The 18,752-nt window shown below is 40.5% G+C and overlaps 1 protein-coding gene across 6 annotated transcripts in view; it reads left to right on the top strand.

Moving 5' to 3' along the window:
• The window catches only part of LOC127062112 (nucleolysin TIAR), a 387,317-nt gene that overhangs the window by 213,047 nt on the left and 155,518 nt on the right, over nucleotides 1-18,752 (top strand). Inside the window, exon 1 of one of the 6 annotated variants that reach the window (XM_050989794.1) lies at nucleotides 14,848-16,542. The exons of the other annotated variants lie outside the window; for them this stretch is intronic. Coding sequence (XP_050845751.1) covers nucleotides 16,386-16,542 — 157 coding nt within the window. The 5' untranslated portion in view covers nucleotides 14,848-16,385. Of the gene's footprint in view, nucleotides 1-14,847; nucleotides 16,543-18,752 lie in introns of those variants that run through there. 6 annotated transcript variants of the gene reach the window in all.

An 18,752-nucleotide genomic window follows, 5' to 3' on the forward strand; every position in this document is an offset into this window, starting at 1 on the left:
AGGGAGGGATACCAATGTTACTCTCTTCCTCCTTCCCTCTCAACCCTCTTCGTACTATTCCTCCCTCCCATCCAAACCATGTTCCCCATATACACGCGTACCACTACCTTCTCCCACCACTGTCTCGGCCACTACCGTTTGCCCATTCAAATATACCCTTTCTCCCTTTCTTTCTCTTTATATCCTTTTACTCCATCCACTGATTTTTTTTACTCTCCCCTTACCGTTTCTCTACACAGAGCTCCACCACTTCGGCTTCCTTCTCCCTTCTCTCGTCTTCTTTTTTTTCACCCCTTTTCACACCTAATTGGGCATTTTGTGCTGCACTGGCCGAGATATTATCGCAGTAATAGCCGTACGAAGCGTCGGCCTACGGGTCTCGACACAATGGCGCAATTCCACTGCTATTCTTCCTCTCTTTCTCTCTCTCTCTCTCTCTTTTTCCTATTCTATATATCCTCTTCCGTTACAGTCTACCACACTTCGCTCGGTATCGTTCCCCTCGTCGCTTTCCTATCGCATTCTTTCTCGATCTCATCCAATTCGAATTGAATGAGCTCGTCGAGATTCATCGATATAGTCTCCTAGGAAGATTCTCGAGGTTGAAGTGATATCAATGCAAGTTCTTTCCTCTTTTCGATAGACTCTGACGGATTATTCGTTTTATAAGTCGAAGGTCGTAGGAAATTGTATTTTCCATTAAGCCAGCAGCACCACCTTTCTTCTTATTCTTAGAACGATACACGATACGAAGGGTGAAGTTTAGAGTTTCCTCATGCATTTACCCCATTAATATAAATTATGAAGCGTCCCCCCGGGATAACCCTCCATTGGATGCCTATATAGAACACGGCTTGCCATTAAGAAACCTTGGGATTTACCCTTGTGCACAATATACTCTACTCCTGTTCTTTGCGTTTTTACGGTCACACTGCTTTTTTCTCGGCGGATGACGCTCTTGCGAATCTTCATAAAAGGAGCTTCGCTTATTACGCGGTCGTATTTACAATTTGCATTACTTTAATGGAAACGCAATTTTCCTATGTATAAAATACAAATCGATATTATCTATCTGCATAGATAAGTCTCGAATTATCGCATATTCTTTAATAACAATTAATTGCAAAGATATCAAGACAGAAATAACAATAACGAGTTAAGTTTATAGAACGATATCTTTTGAATAGATATCCAGTATTTCCATGAACATATCTTGCCTTTATAAATCGTCCGAGCAAATAGAGCGAAGAGAGAAAGAGCTGTAGAGAAAGGGAGAGAAAGAGAGAAGGAAAGCCAGAGAGAGAGAGAGAGAGAGAGAGAGAGAGAGAGAGAGAGAGAGAGAGAGAATATCGTTCTTGGTAAGAGAGACCATCCCAACAAGGACCGGAGATTGCCGTTTTCAGCTAATTTCTCCACTATCTTTGGCAGCCGATATATGATCGTCTGCGTTGGGTTTCGTGTGTAAGCATTCGTTAGCATAAAGGAACCACGGCTAACCTCTGACCCGTATCGCGACATTATCGGCCCTCTGGCGTGGTCGTTAACGGGCGTAACTGTAATTGAACTGGGAGAGAGGGAGGCGGCAGTGGCTCTCACCTCCTTGCATTCGTTACGCTCTTCTTCCCTTCCAATAGAATCTACTCGCTCGGACGATCTTTATAACGATCATCAAAGATCCTATCATCGATGAATCTCTAACGTCGTTAGGATTAATATTTCTCAAAATAATAAATTGCCAGTTGAAATCGCATATCCTAAAGAATTTGATTTATTCAATAGATGTTTAAATATAGTTTCAAGTACTAATAACGAAACAAGTTAGAAATTTATCATAAATACATTCTAGCATCGACCTTTAACCGTTTCAATTTTACAAACAATCTTCTTCGATCGAAATATTAGAGATTTCAAAAGTTCGAATAATAAGATCAAATCGAGAGTCACTGCTCCTCTTCAAATACATTAGCATGTGCTTCACGGGTAGTCCCAAGTTGACTCGCTGCTTGTCAGTCTAGTAAATTTATTGAGGAACGACAAAACTTCCTTTTACTTTCTTCTCGTGGAACGTCTTCGATGATTTTTGCCAATAATAAAAGGTAATATCTAGAAGGATAGAAAACTATCGCTTTTCGAGAAAACAAACTCTCTCTCTCTCTCTCTCTCTCCTTCTCTCTTTTTTCTTTATATTTTCTTCTCTCTCTCTCTCTCTCTCTCTCTCTCTCTCTCTCTCTCTTACTGCAGTGGTTTCATTCGTGGGTAGAAACGCGGATTGCTTCTGAAACCGGCACGAGGCACTCGACGGTTTCTAGTTCTTACCCAGGAACTAACTTTCCAGTCTTTAGACCGTTCTCTCATTTAGCTTCTCCGCTTAACGTCTTTGAGCATTATTACCCATCTTCTACCCTGCGGTTTCAAGCACACCTCCATCCTCACTTTCACCCCCCACCCTTCTCTCACTCCATTCATCCCTTTCTCTCACTCCATCGTTCCTACAAATACACGCAACCTCCAGCCACGTCTCTACGACTTTCAGTCTTCGCCTTATTCTTCCTCTCTTTCTCTTCACAATCCTACTTTTCGTACACTCAAATCTATCCAATCAAATTCTCTGGCTCATACAATTTTATGCGGCATTTCCTTAGGTTCCTTCTAACACAACCTATTTTAATAGTCAACCAATGCAGCTTTAATACTAATTTTCCTTGGGGAAAATGCTGTCATCGGTTCCAAAGCGATTCATTCGGAGTCATTTTTTTTTTTTTTAACATCGTAGAATACCACCTTGTAAATTGTTCTGTCAGGAAGAACATTGCCGAGAAGGAAAGCTCTCTCAGTCCATGAGATCAGTTTGTGAGCCCTACCTCCCGTAGCCAACAGCGATTTGTTGAAAGTAGAAGAAGGGATGTTGAAAAGTACAAGTAAGTATTGAGTTAGGATCGTTAATCTTTAACATTGCTTGAAATCTCTCTTAGAGTTAAAACTATCTTTCTATATAGGTATATGAATGTATATGTGCATTTTCGTACGTTCAGTGAACGTGTGATCGTGCACGTATATGAAGACAGAATACGAGAGTATCTCTCGTGTCTCAGCCTGATAATGGGCCAAGCTAAAGCTACGAGCTAGGAAGGTAGACGAGAAGGAATAATTTAAATGTTAAAGCCAGTCCGCCTCGGCGTCTTTGTTTTAGCTAATCCTTACGTTTTTGGTACGCTCGAATTACTCGAGATATTATGTATGACATACGAAGGAATAGTGAGGGTGAGAGTGGATAGAAAAGGGGGACAAGACGGAAGAAGGAAAGACCAGAGGAATAGCCGGATAGCAAGTAAAATAAATAACAAAAACACATATGTAACCTAAACCGGACTAGCCCGTTTATTCGTTGCTCAATGTTTGCGATGTAAATATTGACTGCACAGGTGGGGAGCCGAGATGTTCATTTCTCGATAATTATCTGGTTTAGTTTGTCGATGATATCGTTTTGGGATCTTATCTCTCTTGATAGTGGAGAATGATAATAAATAGAAGGACGAAAGATTGAAGAAATCAGAAAAGAAACGTCAGGTGATTAAAAATATTAAGTAGGAGAAGGAAGGTGGTAGGAGAACTAAATAGAGAGAGAGAGAGAGGGAGGGAGGGAGAGAGAATGAGGAAGAGAGAAAGAGAGAGAGGGAAGGAGGGAGTGTATAGGATACACGTGCTTAATGGGAAGAGCTCGCGAATAGCTTCAAGGAAACTTCTCGAAATATCACTTCGCTGGTCCCTAAACCAACCAACGCAACGGCCGGTATTCCTGTTGGAAGCGGAATAATATCAGCTGGAGGGGTAGCGTAGCAATTTCATTACCGTAACCACTGGGTACCCAGGCATTCGTGTGCAACCGACAATGCCCCGTGCACGTTTATGGAAGGGACAGCCTATACGCGAGATTACACGACTGTTCAAGTATAGCCAGCGAACGCTCCTGCTAATTCACCCGAGAGCCTGGGAAACTCCGTCGAGGAACGTACGGACGAGCGAACCGTATCGAAGCTAACTCTCCTGAGAGGGCCGAAACGTTCGTGCTCGCCGGATACGTTCCCTCTTCTCTTACTCTCTCTCTCTGTCTCCCTCTTCCCCTCTTCACCCTCCCCCATGGCTACTCTCGACGTCTCCAAATGCGTAATTACACAAAGTCACGCGTCATGCGTTTTGTTTGGGAAAGGAAGGAGCTCGTTTAAACAAGAAATTCCATTAAGATTTCTCGTTGAGGTCAGTTTGATCGATCGTTTTGGTACGTTCCTCCAATGAGGTCAGAAAGATCTATGAGAGAAGAACAAATTGCTCGGTCTATCTATAATAAAATGGCTATCAATTTTAATAGGTTATTATTCATACACTACGTCTTTTCCAACTTTAATTGGGAATACGTAAAAATCGATAAGAGAGCTACGTGAAAAATTGATCTAGATCTAATCGAGTGATTTAAAACGAGCGAGAAAATATTATCCGTGACGTGTATCGGACAAAGACTTGGGATATCTGAATAATAGTACGAAGCATTCGTCACGAAAAAACGAGATATCGCATGGACCCTTTGTAGTAGTTCCAAGCTAGGAAAAGAAAATGTCGTGCTTAAACTCGAAGAGAAAGATAGAGACAGACAGAAAGAGAAAGAGTGAAAAAGAGAAGGAAATAGAGAAAGAGAAATAAAGAGAGAGAAGAGGTAATGAAAGAAAAGTGTAGGACTTTAATTAGGTTCGCTCGAGCCAGGAACAAGCCCAGGGTTGACAAACTACCCTCAACGACCGGCGTCCTTCCGCGTCTCTCTTCCGTTAACTTAAGGTGGAACGGTGTTTTCTGAGGACGGTCTTGGCACAGGGTGTAGCGTCAGTGGACCCCCCCATCATCTCCTAATAAGACCCCAGCTTCTCTCTTATTTAGCCGGACCTTTTTTAGGGTAGAAAAGGCAGTAAATTGCGTAACGCTACCTCGAAATTGCTCGTTCCTTCGCTTTGTCTCTGTGCCCTCCTTTGCCCGTGAGCAAAACCAGAGACGGGAGGAAAGTACGATTTCTACTGGCGGACACTATGATACGAGAGAGCATAGCGCAAACTTGGAATAAGAAATGCTTGAGAGATCTCTCTGCTCTGAATTACCCGGCCATCGCTGGCTAATATTTTCACCTCTCTCTGTCTCTCTCTGTCTCTCTCTCTCTCTCTTTCTCTCTCTATCTCTGTCTATATCTCTGTCTCTGTCTTTGTCTCTGTTTCTGTCTTCTTCTTCTTCTTCTTCTTCTTCTTCGTCTGTATTTCTATTTCTTCTCCCTACAATTTTCTGGATTAGCATCGATATTAAGCTTTATTATTACGCGACAAAATCTAGCCAGTATATAAAGGAATATTCTTGTTGGATGATAGTGAAGAAGAAACGACATTTTCTTAGATTCGCCGTGAGGTAAGGGCGAGTCAAGTCAAACGTTTCCAAGCGGATATATGTACCTATATCACGTAGACGGACTATGCGTTAGACGAAGTAACTTACACGAAACTTTGCACTCTACTTGATTGTTATTATCGCGTTAAGGGCTACTTACGTAAGAAACCTCTCGTGCGATCTGGGATTATCGTTAAAGGGAAACGTTATCTCACACGTTGAAATTTGTTAGGCAGCTTAATTGGCCAACGGAATATTAAAAAAGACGTGATAGATGGAACAGTAGTAAAAGTTTTTGCGGAAAAATTTTTCTCTGTTACTGAAAACATTTCCGTTATTACGAATATCTAACGAACTTGGCACGAATTCCACAATTCATCGAGTACTCCTAGTTGATCGAGAACGAAGCTTGATACGTGAAATTCAGCTTTCTTTGTTCAGATTGAAATGTGCCAGTAGGAATAACGCGACGGATAAATAAAGAGAAAACTTAGAAGAAGCGGAAACAAGGACAGTAGCGATAAGGAAAACTAGAAATGTAAGCGAGCGGGAAAAAAAAACTTAGTCGCTCAAATGGTGAACAGCGCCAAGGTGAAAAGGCCTCTGGCGATTAATAACATTTATAATAAAAGAAACTCGTCGACGTTTTAAGAGAAAATGAATTTCTATTACGTACGTACTTGATATCTTTCTTTCTGCTTCTCTTACCTTCGACTCTCTTGTATTTTCTTTTTCTTTCTTTTCCACTTCTTTCTTTCCTTTTTCTTTTTTTTCCTTTTTTCTACTCGTTGTAGACTCGTCGTAGAACGTGAAACGCAAGATGGATCATTATCCCCTTTGTTTACCTTGTAAGATCAATTTTCAGACTTTCAAAATGGATACTACATTGTTTTAATACGAACGATAGTAGGTACTTAGTAGAGCATTGAAGTAGTTCGCATAAAGGACAAGTCCGACACGATCGAATTGCGTCATCGTGTATCTGTAACTAATGAGATAATAGAATCTGATTAATAATACTCGAGAGTAATATAGAGCTCTTAATCGAACATAATTAGATTCCAGAAGGACTCGTCCCAATTTGCGACGTTATAGAGAAAGCCTATCGGGATAAACATATATGAAAATGGACATTAATCGGTCTTTTTCATCGATGCTAATCTATTTTGAAACGGACGGCCAATTTTTATCTCTTCATTATTATCTTTTGTCCTGTTATCATAACTGGTGTTCTGTTACGCGTCAATTAATATAGATCGCCTTGGGACGTAATGTATTAGCATAATAATTTATGGTTAAAAGGATCCTATCTACGATATTTGTATTGCATTATTAATAATTATTTTATGCTCATTTAAATGCAAACATAATGTTTACCTCGTAACGAATGCGTAAAAATAACCAAAAAAGAAATAGAAGCAATCAATCGATCGAGAGATCTTGTTCACTTTGATAAAATCGTGATTCACTGTCTAGATCATAGTCGATCTAAGAAAACACAGAATAGAAACATCTCTGGTGCATATCCCGAAGCTATTCCGAGGTTCTCTCCTTCCTTTCTTTGCTCCCCATTCCCTAAAAGTCCCCGGGCGTTGTCGGAAAATATTTCATGTTCAGTTAATTAGCGTAAGACAAACAGGCGAAAGTTACGGTCTTCGCTTGCGTAGTAAAAGGTGCTCTTTTTCCCTTTCCGTTTACCTTCATTCCGTTTCACTGTCACTGCGAGGTAAATAATAGCGTCCAGACATGTTTTAATTTTTCACTAGCTCGTTCGTCGGCACACGTATGGACGCGGAATAGAAAGAAGATCGTAGCTATTTCGTGTGCCCTCACCGGTGATGCCACATAGACGTGGAACATGTAATCTTTTTTTTTCTTCCCACTTGCCATTGAGAATGGATCATGACAAAAGAGAAGAAAAAAGAAGTAAAGAAAGAAGAAGAATATAACGAACGTTCAAGCAGTATGATATTTCACATATCGAAATAAGAGTTCCGAAAATTTGTCTTGGACAACAATGATATTTGATTTTGATAGAAAATCGAAGAAGAGAATGTTGAAATAGAAGGATATATATATATATATATATATATATATATATATACATATACACATACATACACACGCATACATAGACACACACACACACACACACACACACATATATATATATCGAAAGAAAAGAGGGCAGGATAGAATATGCTCTTCCTATGAATAAGTTGATAGAGTTCTATCGTCGATGGGTACGCGGTTACGAATTAGTATATCAGCACCGTTGCCCGATTCGCCGATATCTAGCTGGTCCGCACTATGGTCGGTAAAGCAAACGTAAAGCTGAATTGCCAACCGCACGGACTACGGTAGACCACAGTAGCATAATAACCGAGAGTAATGCATGAATTATTGACTGCTTCCTATCTCGCCAACACCAATACGAGCGTACATAAACGTAGAGATAGAGAGATAGACTTTAGAGAGAAAGGGAGAGAGAAAGAGAAGGAGAGAGAGAGATAAAGAGGGAGAGTGAGAGAGACACCTACGAGGGAAGGATTCTAGCACGCGCGTGTGCACCTATTCCTAGTCAGCCTTTGTATACACCTCTGTATTAAATGCTTTCATATACGTAGATTAGCTGCTGTCTGACTCGCTAGCCTAACCGTACGTCACACGTGAACGTAGTACGGCGTAGCTGTGCGTGAAACACGTTAACTCCGCAACACGCACGTTAGCCGGGAACTTATCTTGCCTATCGGGAGGAAGGATCCACGTAGGTAAGTCAAGTTACTCGTGTTAACGCGTCTTCGATCGTCAAACGTCGCCCTATATATACTAACTCGTATTATAGTAACGAGTGTCCGTCAAGATTCATTAATTGTCGGAGATTTAAATCTTATCAAGTATCGCGTCAATCTCATATTTAAATAAATATCTACTTAGTTTTTCGGAAATGTCCTTTATCCTTTCAAGGATATCTCTGTTTTATTGACAGTTTAAAGAAAAAGAAAAGAGAATATAATTTTCAGATAATTCATATAGTGAACATTCCACTGAAAATATATCAAACATTTTCCCAACACGATGGTTCGATACTCGACTCGAAGATCGACTCATCTGTCAAACGTAAACGGACTTCAAACAGAGAATAGTATTCTCTTTAGTTCATCGTTCGCTTAATTTACGTACTTGCTACGATCATCTGTACAAGTCAAAATTCCTTAAGACACAATAGATCGATATTCTAAGAAAGAATTTCTGACATTTATTTCTATCGTTACTCTCCGTTCTCTCTTCGTTTCGATAATTACTTGATAAAGGAAGTAATATTCAAAGAAAGTAATAAAACTTTCGAATAAGGATTAAAGGGAGATCGAAAGTGTCTTGCTTCATATACCGTGACAATTATCTAATGGTGCTAGAGCTTAGCACCATGCAAACGTATTTCCTCCTTCGAGGATGAGTAGGAGACAAGATGGAAGTTATTCAGGCGGGAAGACAGAGAGAGAGAGAGAGAGAGAGAGAGAGAGAGAGAGAGACAGAGAACGAAGCTTACGTCGTAACTTTTGGAGAAAAGACGCGGTGCGGTTTGAGAAGATACCAGAGGTAGAGGAAAGGAAAAGAAGATGGATAGATGAATAGAGAGATAAGCTTAGACAGAGAGAAAGAGATATAGAATAACGGAAGGAGTAGAATAAGGAAGAAAGATCAAGAAGAAGAAAGATGGGAAGAGAAACGAGAGAGTTCAACCTCTTAATTAGCTGCAATTACCGCAACATAGCAATGTCGAGTGAATCGCCCAAGGCTCATCCTTTGTCCTTCCATCTTCCATCGGTGTTAAACTCGCTCGTTCCTTCTCTCTCTCTCTCTCTCTCTCTCTCTGTTTCTGTTCCTCCCTTTCTCTTTCTCTCTCTTCCTCTTTCTATCTCTTTCTCTCTCTTTCCCTACCTTTTGCCCGTCAGAGATCTTTCCTTGTGGTTCCCCTCTAGCGAGCTTCATCTCCGGGCATTGCGAAAGAGCCAATTTACGATGAGATTCAAACTAATATGCGGAAAATAAAAATCAACCGTGCGATGCAATGGACTTGATCTTTCTTCTTCTTATCCTTATCTATTTTCTCGTTCTTCCTCTTCCCATTTGTTTGTACTTGCTAACGTATAATCATGGCGAAATAATATATGAAGGGCACATGATATAAAGAATTCATTCGTAAAAGATGTACATAGAACTTCCTGAAACTTTTCATTCGTTTCGATTCCAAAAGTAGAATAATGAAGAATCTTGTCAGTTCTAATGATACATTCCGTAATAAGTAAGAACTTTGACAAGTAATCGTTTTTTTTCCTCAAACAATCTCTCTCTCTCTCTCTCTCTCTCTCTCTCTCTTTCTTTCTTTCTTTCTTTCTCTGTCTCTTGTAATTCATTTATACGATTCACGATGTTTTTCGAATGAAAAAAACGTACGTGAACCTAAATGAAAAGAAAGGAAGGGCTTGGGAAATGTTCTCTTTCCTATTACTTCAGACTTTTTGCCTGCGGTCGAACAAACATCTAACGATGAATGCACACGAATGAAGAAGATAACGAGGAAGCTTGTCCGATACAAAAGAAAAGAACTTATTTCGGTGTTTCGTTAGCTACCGATATTTTCTAATAGCATAATAAAGCCGGCTCGACCAACGTCGGCAAGAAAAAAAAATCATAATAATCATAACGATCATATTTTGTTCTCCCATTGCATTATACTTCAACGAAAAATAACGTAAGAGAGATAGAGAGAAAATTAGTGTATAAAGAAATAAAGGTAGATATATTAGTTGCGATGGTCACTTTATATCCTGTTAATTGGATTATCGAGATAATTAAGCTTCTAACAGCATCGGAGATCGATCGATCGTACCAAAGGAAATTGATAAAACACTTTTTTCATGATCATCGAAAAGATCTCTCAGCTGTAACGAAATCTACTTTTTACTTTCTCTTTTACCTCTTTCAAAGATTCTACACCTTGAACCGTAGTTTATTGTACCGTAAGAATGAACGATTAATCGATCAGATAAGAGTATCGTTTATTTTTATATAAATTTAGTTTACTGTTTGCGATTTAACGAGCGTGCATTCAAGGAGAGAGTCAATAAAAGAAAAAAATCATCTGCATAAATTAATTATCGACGTATGTAATATATACATCGATGTTTGACTTATCTATCGAATAAGCGAAAAAGTCATAAATAGGATTTTCTAATCGACGCGATAGATCTCTCGAGACAGGTAGATCGCTTCTTGACTATCCTATACCAATGACTCATAGATTCTCTGTGGTCGGGTACGCGTCACTACATACACGTTTCCCATGTCAGTTTGTCCTGACTGTTACCTTCCAGCCGACGACTCCCTTCTATATCCACCCTCACAAACGGAATTATTTATGAGCTTGAACATGAGCCAAAGCTCGTCCGTAAGACACTAAGACGTTTCTTGATGCTACTTGCATTCTCCCGGTATCTAGATCAAAAATAGCCTCGATGTTTGCGTTCTCTATATATATTTGGATTCGACCCTAATCGCTTCTCCATCAGTTGATTTCGATTAAATAAAGAAACGAAGAAAAAAAAAGTGAAAGAAGAGAATAAAAGAAGAAACTTGAATAGATTTTTTCTTACAAAACTACGGATAACAAGTTTTTATTTCGTTCGATTGTCTTTCGTTAAAAAAGAAACGAAAAGATTAACCTAGATTAAACTATTGATAAATATACAATTTTATTTCATTTTTAAATGGACTATTCGTGAGACAGACGTTTGGCTATCCCACAAAGTCCGTTTCACCGTTTGTATCGTTGCGCACGTCATGGAAAATTGTTAACTCAACGAAAGAAAAATATAAAGCAAATGTACAATACGTATATCAAATCTGTTTCAATTTGTCCATCGGCGATAAAGCCAATTTTTTATTTTATAAAAATATCAACAACTAAAGGTAAAAAAAGAGAAAGAGTCCTTCTCCTTTATATCATTATCATTATCGTCGTAATTAAAATATTCCAACTAAATAAAATGAATTGCGAATTCCTTTTGACCGAGATACTTCGCTTAGCTTTAAAATAGGAATTTTTTAGAACAGGAAGAGCCAAAGATGGAGGATAAGGAAAGAAAAGTCCGATTCGTAGTTATCTTCATCGAATACTAATCAAACTCGACGTACGATCAGTATGCTTCTCGAGTTCGTTCAATCAAGAAACGTTCGATAAAAAGGCAGAATACATCATTGGTAGTGGTTCGCGCTAATAGGTCACTGCGGTTCTCTCAGCCTAACTGGAAAGATATAAAAGTAGCGCAAGTTCCTCGTCGAGCTCCTCTTCTGGCCGTGCATCAATGTTACCGAAAGGAGGAAGAAATCCTTTCGGTATTCGGTCAAAGGGGTAGCATCGCAATCACTCTAGTTCGATCTACTACCAGCGAGGGGCGCCACTTAATGGATCAGTAGATACGGTCTGCGTCAGGTCAGACCGGGCCGCGTTCCACTTCGGAACGCGGATCTCTTCGTAGCACTTCGGCTCGAATCGCTGCGACTCGTTTCGCCCGTTCGTTTATACATCTATGTATATACATTCGTACGTACATATGTATGTATGTACGACTCCAAGAAAAATGCTCCTCTGGGAATACCTAAGTCACTAAGGCGAAGCATAGAAAAAACTTTTCTAAATGGACCCAACGATGCGCCTATTCCCGCTCTATTAACTTCCCCCACTTGGTAAATACACATCGGGGAAATGATAATTAATGCTAACCCGTTACGTTCTTTTCGAATTCCTCCTCATTTCGACTTTCCGTATTTTAACTCGGAACGATAACGGATAATGTCAAACGAGTCGTTTGATTTAACGATCGGCTCGAAATGAGAGACTTTCGAGGCTTCGTTAGATTGTAATTTGCATGGAATAACGTTCGATTAAAATTCGATAGAAATAATAGGGAAAATATCTCGTGTTTTTGTTTCTCTCTCTCTCTCTCTCTCTCTCTCTCCCTCTTTCTCTCCCTTTTTCTCTCCCTCTCCCATTCTCTTCCACAAACGTATGTACACATAGTTATAATACCGTTCGGGGGAACGAAATCGAACGTAAAACACAAATCGGTAGATGCGTCGAGAAAATTTATGCAGTCTGCATTCTTATGCAAGTATCCGGATCAGTCGATCGTTTGCAACGCGTATCTCTCGAAACATGTGGAAATACATCCAACGCATTTATGTGCGATTAATTCCCAGGTACGCTTCCACTTCAACATTTAATTTCTATCAATTTAGAGTCACTGAGCTTATCTCACTCCCTCTGTCTATGTACTGCTCTCTCTCTCTCTCTCTCTCTCCCTCATTCTCTTTCTCTCGGTCCTACGTATAACATTTTACAGGAATGTGGTCGGCAAACCGCGTGGTATACTTGTGTTTCAACGGACGACAACATTTGGGACGGTAACCCACGATAATATAATTAAATTCCACGAGTATCGTGTTGATTAAAGCACGACTTCGGATGTGTAACAAAAGCAATCGTACGATATAGAACAGAACGAGCTAGCTGTAAAAATCGATACACTTTCTTCGGTGAAAAACTATTCCCGACATAAGAGGCGATCGGTATTCGACAAGAGTACGATCTCCCGCTCCTTTCTCTACTACAACATTGGATTCGACAGGCATATCCTATTTCTCTTGTAGAGAGAAGAAAAAGAACACTTCCTCTACTCCGTCATTGTTCTTCACGGAGAGATAGAATTTTTTTCCAAAGCTTTTAGCCACCCTAATAGATCACCACTAGAAAAACCGCGTCCGTTATAAACGTAACCACTGTTTTATTATTAACGTCGTCAGGCTTTTTTTATTTTTTTATGTTGCATTCGTTTTATCTCTCTTTCTCTTTTTCTCTGCTTGCCTTCATTCTCTAGCTTTATAAAAATAAAATGTGTCATTCTTCGAGCCAGCTATAGTCCGACACACGATCGATGTACAAAGTAAGACCGCGAACTGCTTTAGAGTTGATGCATGCGTTCCAACGGTAATACGTCGCTAACATCGCTGTAATAACATTATCAAAATTATGAATTATAGTCAAGATGTGATAATGGAGGTGAAAATGCGATTGGTCATTTTTATATAGCTCGGATATGTATATATTTCTCTTTTCCCTTTCTTCTTTCATTTTTTTCTTCTCTCTCTCTCTCTTTTAGAAAAAATTTTTATATAACGTTAAATCAAGGAGTATTCTCTACTTAACAAGGGGCTATTATAATAATGACCGCACTTTTATTTTATATAAACTCGGCAAAAGTCAAACAATCGTGTTGCCGGGCCATACAAGTCTGTCCAGTCGTGGAAATAAATCCGTGAGGTTATAAAAATAAAAGATAAATGACCCCTTATTAACCGTGCAACGGGCATAAAATAAGAGGCTCTTTGTCATTCGCCGCGTCAAAGTATGCAGACCCGTAAATAATCGACCTACTCAGTAAACCCCTTTAACGAGGCTTAATGCTCGGATTCGTACAATGTTCGCCTAGTGTCTTTTTCTTAAACGTTCAATGTAGCGCGAGTTAAAGCTATGTTCGCTTTAAACATTTTTTCATGTATTCCGAGTCGCGACGAACAAGAATCCAAAAAGTTATTAAATAAAAATATCGAAAATCATTTCATACGTAACTGAGATAGAGGAAAAGATAGGCTTTTTGAGAGACAGAGAAGAAAAAAAAGTGCGGTGGTGGGAGGACCTCGTGAAGACGCGCAGGGCCTAAATAGTGTAAGGCTAGCTTGAAAAGCTCGTAACCTACCGCGCGTGGCGCGTTGTATCGTTCGGATATTGCTTCCATTTTTCATACGACACGTGTTCGAATAGAAGTAATCGTAGGCGATGTGGGCGGTCGGCCACAGACCCTCCCCACCCTCTGCTCGATAGTAAGGATCGTCGAAGCGTAATCGATGTTTAAAAAAGGTTCGCTGAAAGGAGATGCGATTTTTTTGCGGAAGGGTAGAGAAAAAAAACAGTTAAAAGAGATTTCGTGAGACGGAATAGTGAAAATACTTTTATTGGAAATCGTTACCACTAGTTTTTCAGTAACAATTACATCAGGCAGAAAAAAATAAGAGAGAGAGAGAGATCGAGATAAATTTAATACTGTAATAAAACAAAAATATAACGATTATAAATGTGTAAAACAAGATAAACAATAAAGTAAAGACAATAATGTATAATAATCTATAAAATATATATGTGTGTGAGAGAGAGAGAAAGAAAGAGAAAGAGAAAGAGAGAGAGAGAGAGAGAGAGAGAGAGAGAAGAAAGAAAGAGAGAGAGGGAGCGTAGGTGCCGCGACGACGGTGGGCGAGCGACTGGCGGTTCGCGTCTTAGCTCGTGCGATTCCGCGGACGCTCGGGAACGCCGGCGCCTCTGGGCGTCGCGACGGCGGGCGTCCAGGGCTGGCAGGCTGGCAAGCAGGCAAAGGCAGGCGTCCCTTCGCGCTCTCCCCGCCAGACGAGTTCCGACTCTACGCTCGGCCGGACGTGACGTAACGCGCAGCGTGGAGAGCGTTGAGAACGCCGCCGCCGTTGTCCTCCTCGTCCTCGCTCTCTCTGTCGTCCTCCACGTAGTTCGTCACCGTCGTTTTCCTTCTCCTCGTCTCGGGAATTATCGTCATTCTCCTTCGCGCGAATACAGCCTTCTTCGTTCGTCGTTTATCCGTCTCTTTATCTTGGTCTTCGCCTTCGTCAACGCTTTTTTTTTTACATTTTTCTTTATCTCTTTACTTCAGTCGAAAAAAACGAAATTTAAACAAACGGACCGGTCGTTCTCTCTTTTCAAACAGCGTCAATTTTTCTTATTGGTGTTTGTTTTACTTTCTCGAGTGCCGCTATATTACGAGAAAGAAAGGAGCAAACGAAGGAAGAACGAAATAGGGAAGAAGATAGAGGAGGAAGAAGAAAAAGGATAAAGGAAAAAAGAAGAGTGTTGGATACATCGTGAGAATAATTTTTGGTGACACGCGCGCGCCTTCGAGGCGCGTAGAAACCGCGTGCGCTAACGTAAACCTTGACGTCTCGCGACTGAGAAGAGTGACGTGAACAAAAAAATAGAAGAAGATAGAAGAAGAAAGAAGAGGAAGTGTTCTCGTTTCTGAAGAAATGCTATTCGCTATGTTACTATCTTGAATTCTGGATCACGTGCGAGCGATCGAAGAAAGAAAGAGAACGAGAGAGAGAGAGAGGGGTAGATAGAAAGAGAAAGAGAGAAAGATAGAGAGACAGAGAAATAAACTTTGATGCGTGACATTTCTCTTCGTGTTTATTCGAGCGATTCGAGACGGAGACATCTCGAAAGAGACGACATCTCGAAGAAAGGAAGAAATCGCGAGGACAGCCGGCGCGGCGTCGTTACCAAACGCAAATGTCAAAAGCTGGTGGAATCGAGGAGAACGGCGGTGCTACGAAGACGAGCAAAGTAATGTCCCGAGGAAGTGGCTCGATCATCGCGATTCGCTTCGAGTCGCGATAAAACGAACGGTGACGCGGATAAGGGGGGATAATATGCAGTGGTGAAAGGTCGTTTATCGCGTACGACGTAACGCTGTAAAACAACGTGTTGTTAAGCTCGAAAACGGGGAACAAAGCGAGAAAGATCCTCGGAAAAGGTGTTATGGTGTTCATTGTAGGACAGCGACATTAGTTTGATCGAAATATTAAAAGAAAGATCGAGGAGCAAGAGATTGAGAAGTCTCTTCATCGTGAAAAGAAAAAATATAATATATATACATAAACGAAAGAAAGATTAAAAAAATAAGAAATAACTTTTAAAAGAAAAGAAAATCCATTTCTTCGTTTTCCGATCTCTCAAGATCGAAGAAGCATCTCTGTGTCGGTGTCACGTGACGCTCGATCGTCAAGGATCGTTGCGACGAGAGAGGCGCGACGCACCGATCACGAAGATGCTCACCATGTCGACCTTGATGATGCCCACCACGATGACGACCATGACGAATCCAGGACCGATACCGGCGCATAGCGTGCCGCAGAAGATAGAACCGCCTAAGTTGACAGCCGCAGCCACTCTCGCTCACACGACCACAGCGGCCAACAAATCAGGTGCCCATTTTTTTATTTCTCTTTTCCTTCGTGCTTTTCCGAATGACTTTTTTTCTATCTTTCTTGTATAACTCGTCTCAATGTTTTTTACGAAATTTATCGAATTTTTTCCTTCTCTCTCTCTCTCTTCGTACGATATTTTGAATTTTATCCTCAGAGGATGAACGTGCTCATAGAATAACTCTCTCTCTTTCTCTTTCCCTCGTAATTATTTTATCGATAGTTCGACCGTATCCGTTTATGTATTATACGTAAATACATAGATACGTTCTTTCGAACATTATTCTAACCGATTAGTACGTAAACGATTTTACTTGAAGCATCGTTCTCGTCGTTATTTCAAAGCTCAGGGAGCTCTTCTCTTTGTCAACGCGAGCTCTCCTCTCAACGGCAGATCACGTTAATGAGATTTAATGCTTCCGCGCACGCGCGAGCGAACGCGGGACGATCGTTCGTAAAAGGAAATAATTGATAAAGTCGTTAAAAGCTACACGATACGATCCTTTATCCGGGAAACGATACGATCGAAGTTTACATCGAGCTCGGAACAATTGCGGAGGTCTGACGTCGAGAGGAAAAGAGGAAAGCGGAGAAGGAGGGAGAAAGGGAGAGAGAAAGAGACGACGACAACGACGATACGAAGAGGATGAGGAGGAGGATGGTTTTATTCGAGGATAAATTCCACCTCTCGTAAATGTCCTCATCTCTCCGAATACGTTCGATCTCTTTTTCCTTCGCGAGTGTCGCACCGAAAATCGTCGACTTTAGCGATTTTTATTCCTTTTTATTTCATACATACTATTCCGATACTTTTACCCGCGAAACTACCGCAATTCTGTGTTCCAATTTCAGCGACCATAAAAGAAGTGCTAACTTCTTGTAGGGTGCGAGAGACTGGAACGAAGAGAGGAAAAAAGAATGGAGAGAGAGAGACAGAGAGAGAGAGAGAGAGAGGATAGTGAGGATGTAGAAACGTAGCAAGGCCGGCTGATCTGTATGTGACCCGCATAGAAATTCGAATGGACCCCGTCTCCTCTTTCTCTCTCTCTCTCTCTCTCTCTTTCTCACTCTCTCTTTCTCTGTCTTCCACCTTCTCTTTCTAAGATTCATACGGAAATATTGACGTCGTACCCGAAGAAATTAATTATTCCGCGTGCACGCTCCTCTCACCGTCGATTAGCGCGTAATGGCACTTCTTGCTTCGTGCTAAATTACGAATTAAAAAGTCTCGTCGAAAAGATCGCCTTCTATTCTCCATCTACCCTCGAAAAACGTGAGTGAGATAGGAAAGGGGAATAAGAGAAAAAAGGAAAAAGACAAAAAAAAAACGAGAATTCTACCATCTCGACTACATCTTCTCGCACGTAGAAGTAGACCTTGGCGTCGATCTCGAGAACTCGAAGAGGAAAGAACAAGGACGTGGATCAAGAAGAAAAGAAAAGAAAGAGGAGAGAAGAAGAATAAAAGAAGAAGAAACGGAAAGGCGGTGCCTCAGCAATGGAAGAAGCTGGAGGAAAAAAAGAAAGTTATAATCATAGACACGAGGAAAAGACATCGTTAATGGTAGAAACAAGGTTGGCAGAGATCCAGGGTGATTTTTAGTCGCGCTAAGCGCCACTCTCGTCGCTGCTTTCTCGCACCACCAAAAGAAAGCCTTTTCTATCTTTTCTCTCTCTCTCTCTCTCTCTTTCTTTCTCTTTCTCTCTTTGTCTATCTATCTGTTTTTTTTTCTTCGAATCGAACCATGATAGAAAACTTAAGTCAAAAGAGACAGAAAGAAAAAGAGAAAGAGAGAGAGAGAGAGAGAGAGACAAGAATAGAAACTGTCGTATACAACGAATCGTATATCGTGTTGTCACCGAGATAAGTGGATTCTATCGAGCTTTCGATCATAAGTACATGTATCCAATGATAAGTCTTCCATACTAGGAGAAGCTTAGCAATGTCTAGTATCCCGTAAAGAAAAGTCAGTAACTGAGTGAGATAGGAGGATAGAACAGATGTTAGTATAGATGCATAAGGCAATGCTATTATTGCAACCCTCTGACTAAGACCATGCTAGAATATCGCTTTTATCCGCGTACATATGTGCGATCCATAAGACGGAGAACAAATACAGAGAATACGAATATAGAGAACGACTAAGTAAGAGAGATAGAAATAGATAGATGGATAGATAGATAGATAGACAGATAGAGAGAAAGGGAAAG

Source organism: Vespula vulgaris, chromosome 3, assembly GCF_905475345.1.
Source record: "Vespula vulgaris chromosome 3, iyVesVulg1.1, whole genome shotgun sequence".
In the NCBI taxonomy this organism is placed as follows: domain Eukaryota; kingdom Metazoa; phylum Arthropoda; class Insecta; order Hymenoptera; family Vespidae; genus Vespula; species Vespula vulgaris.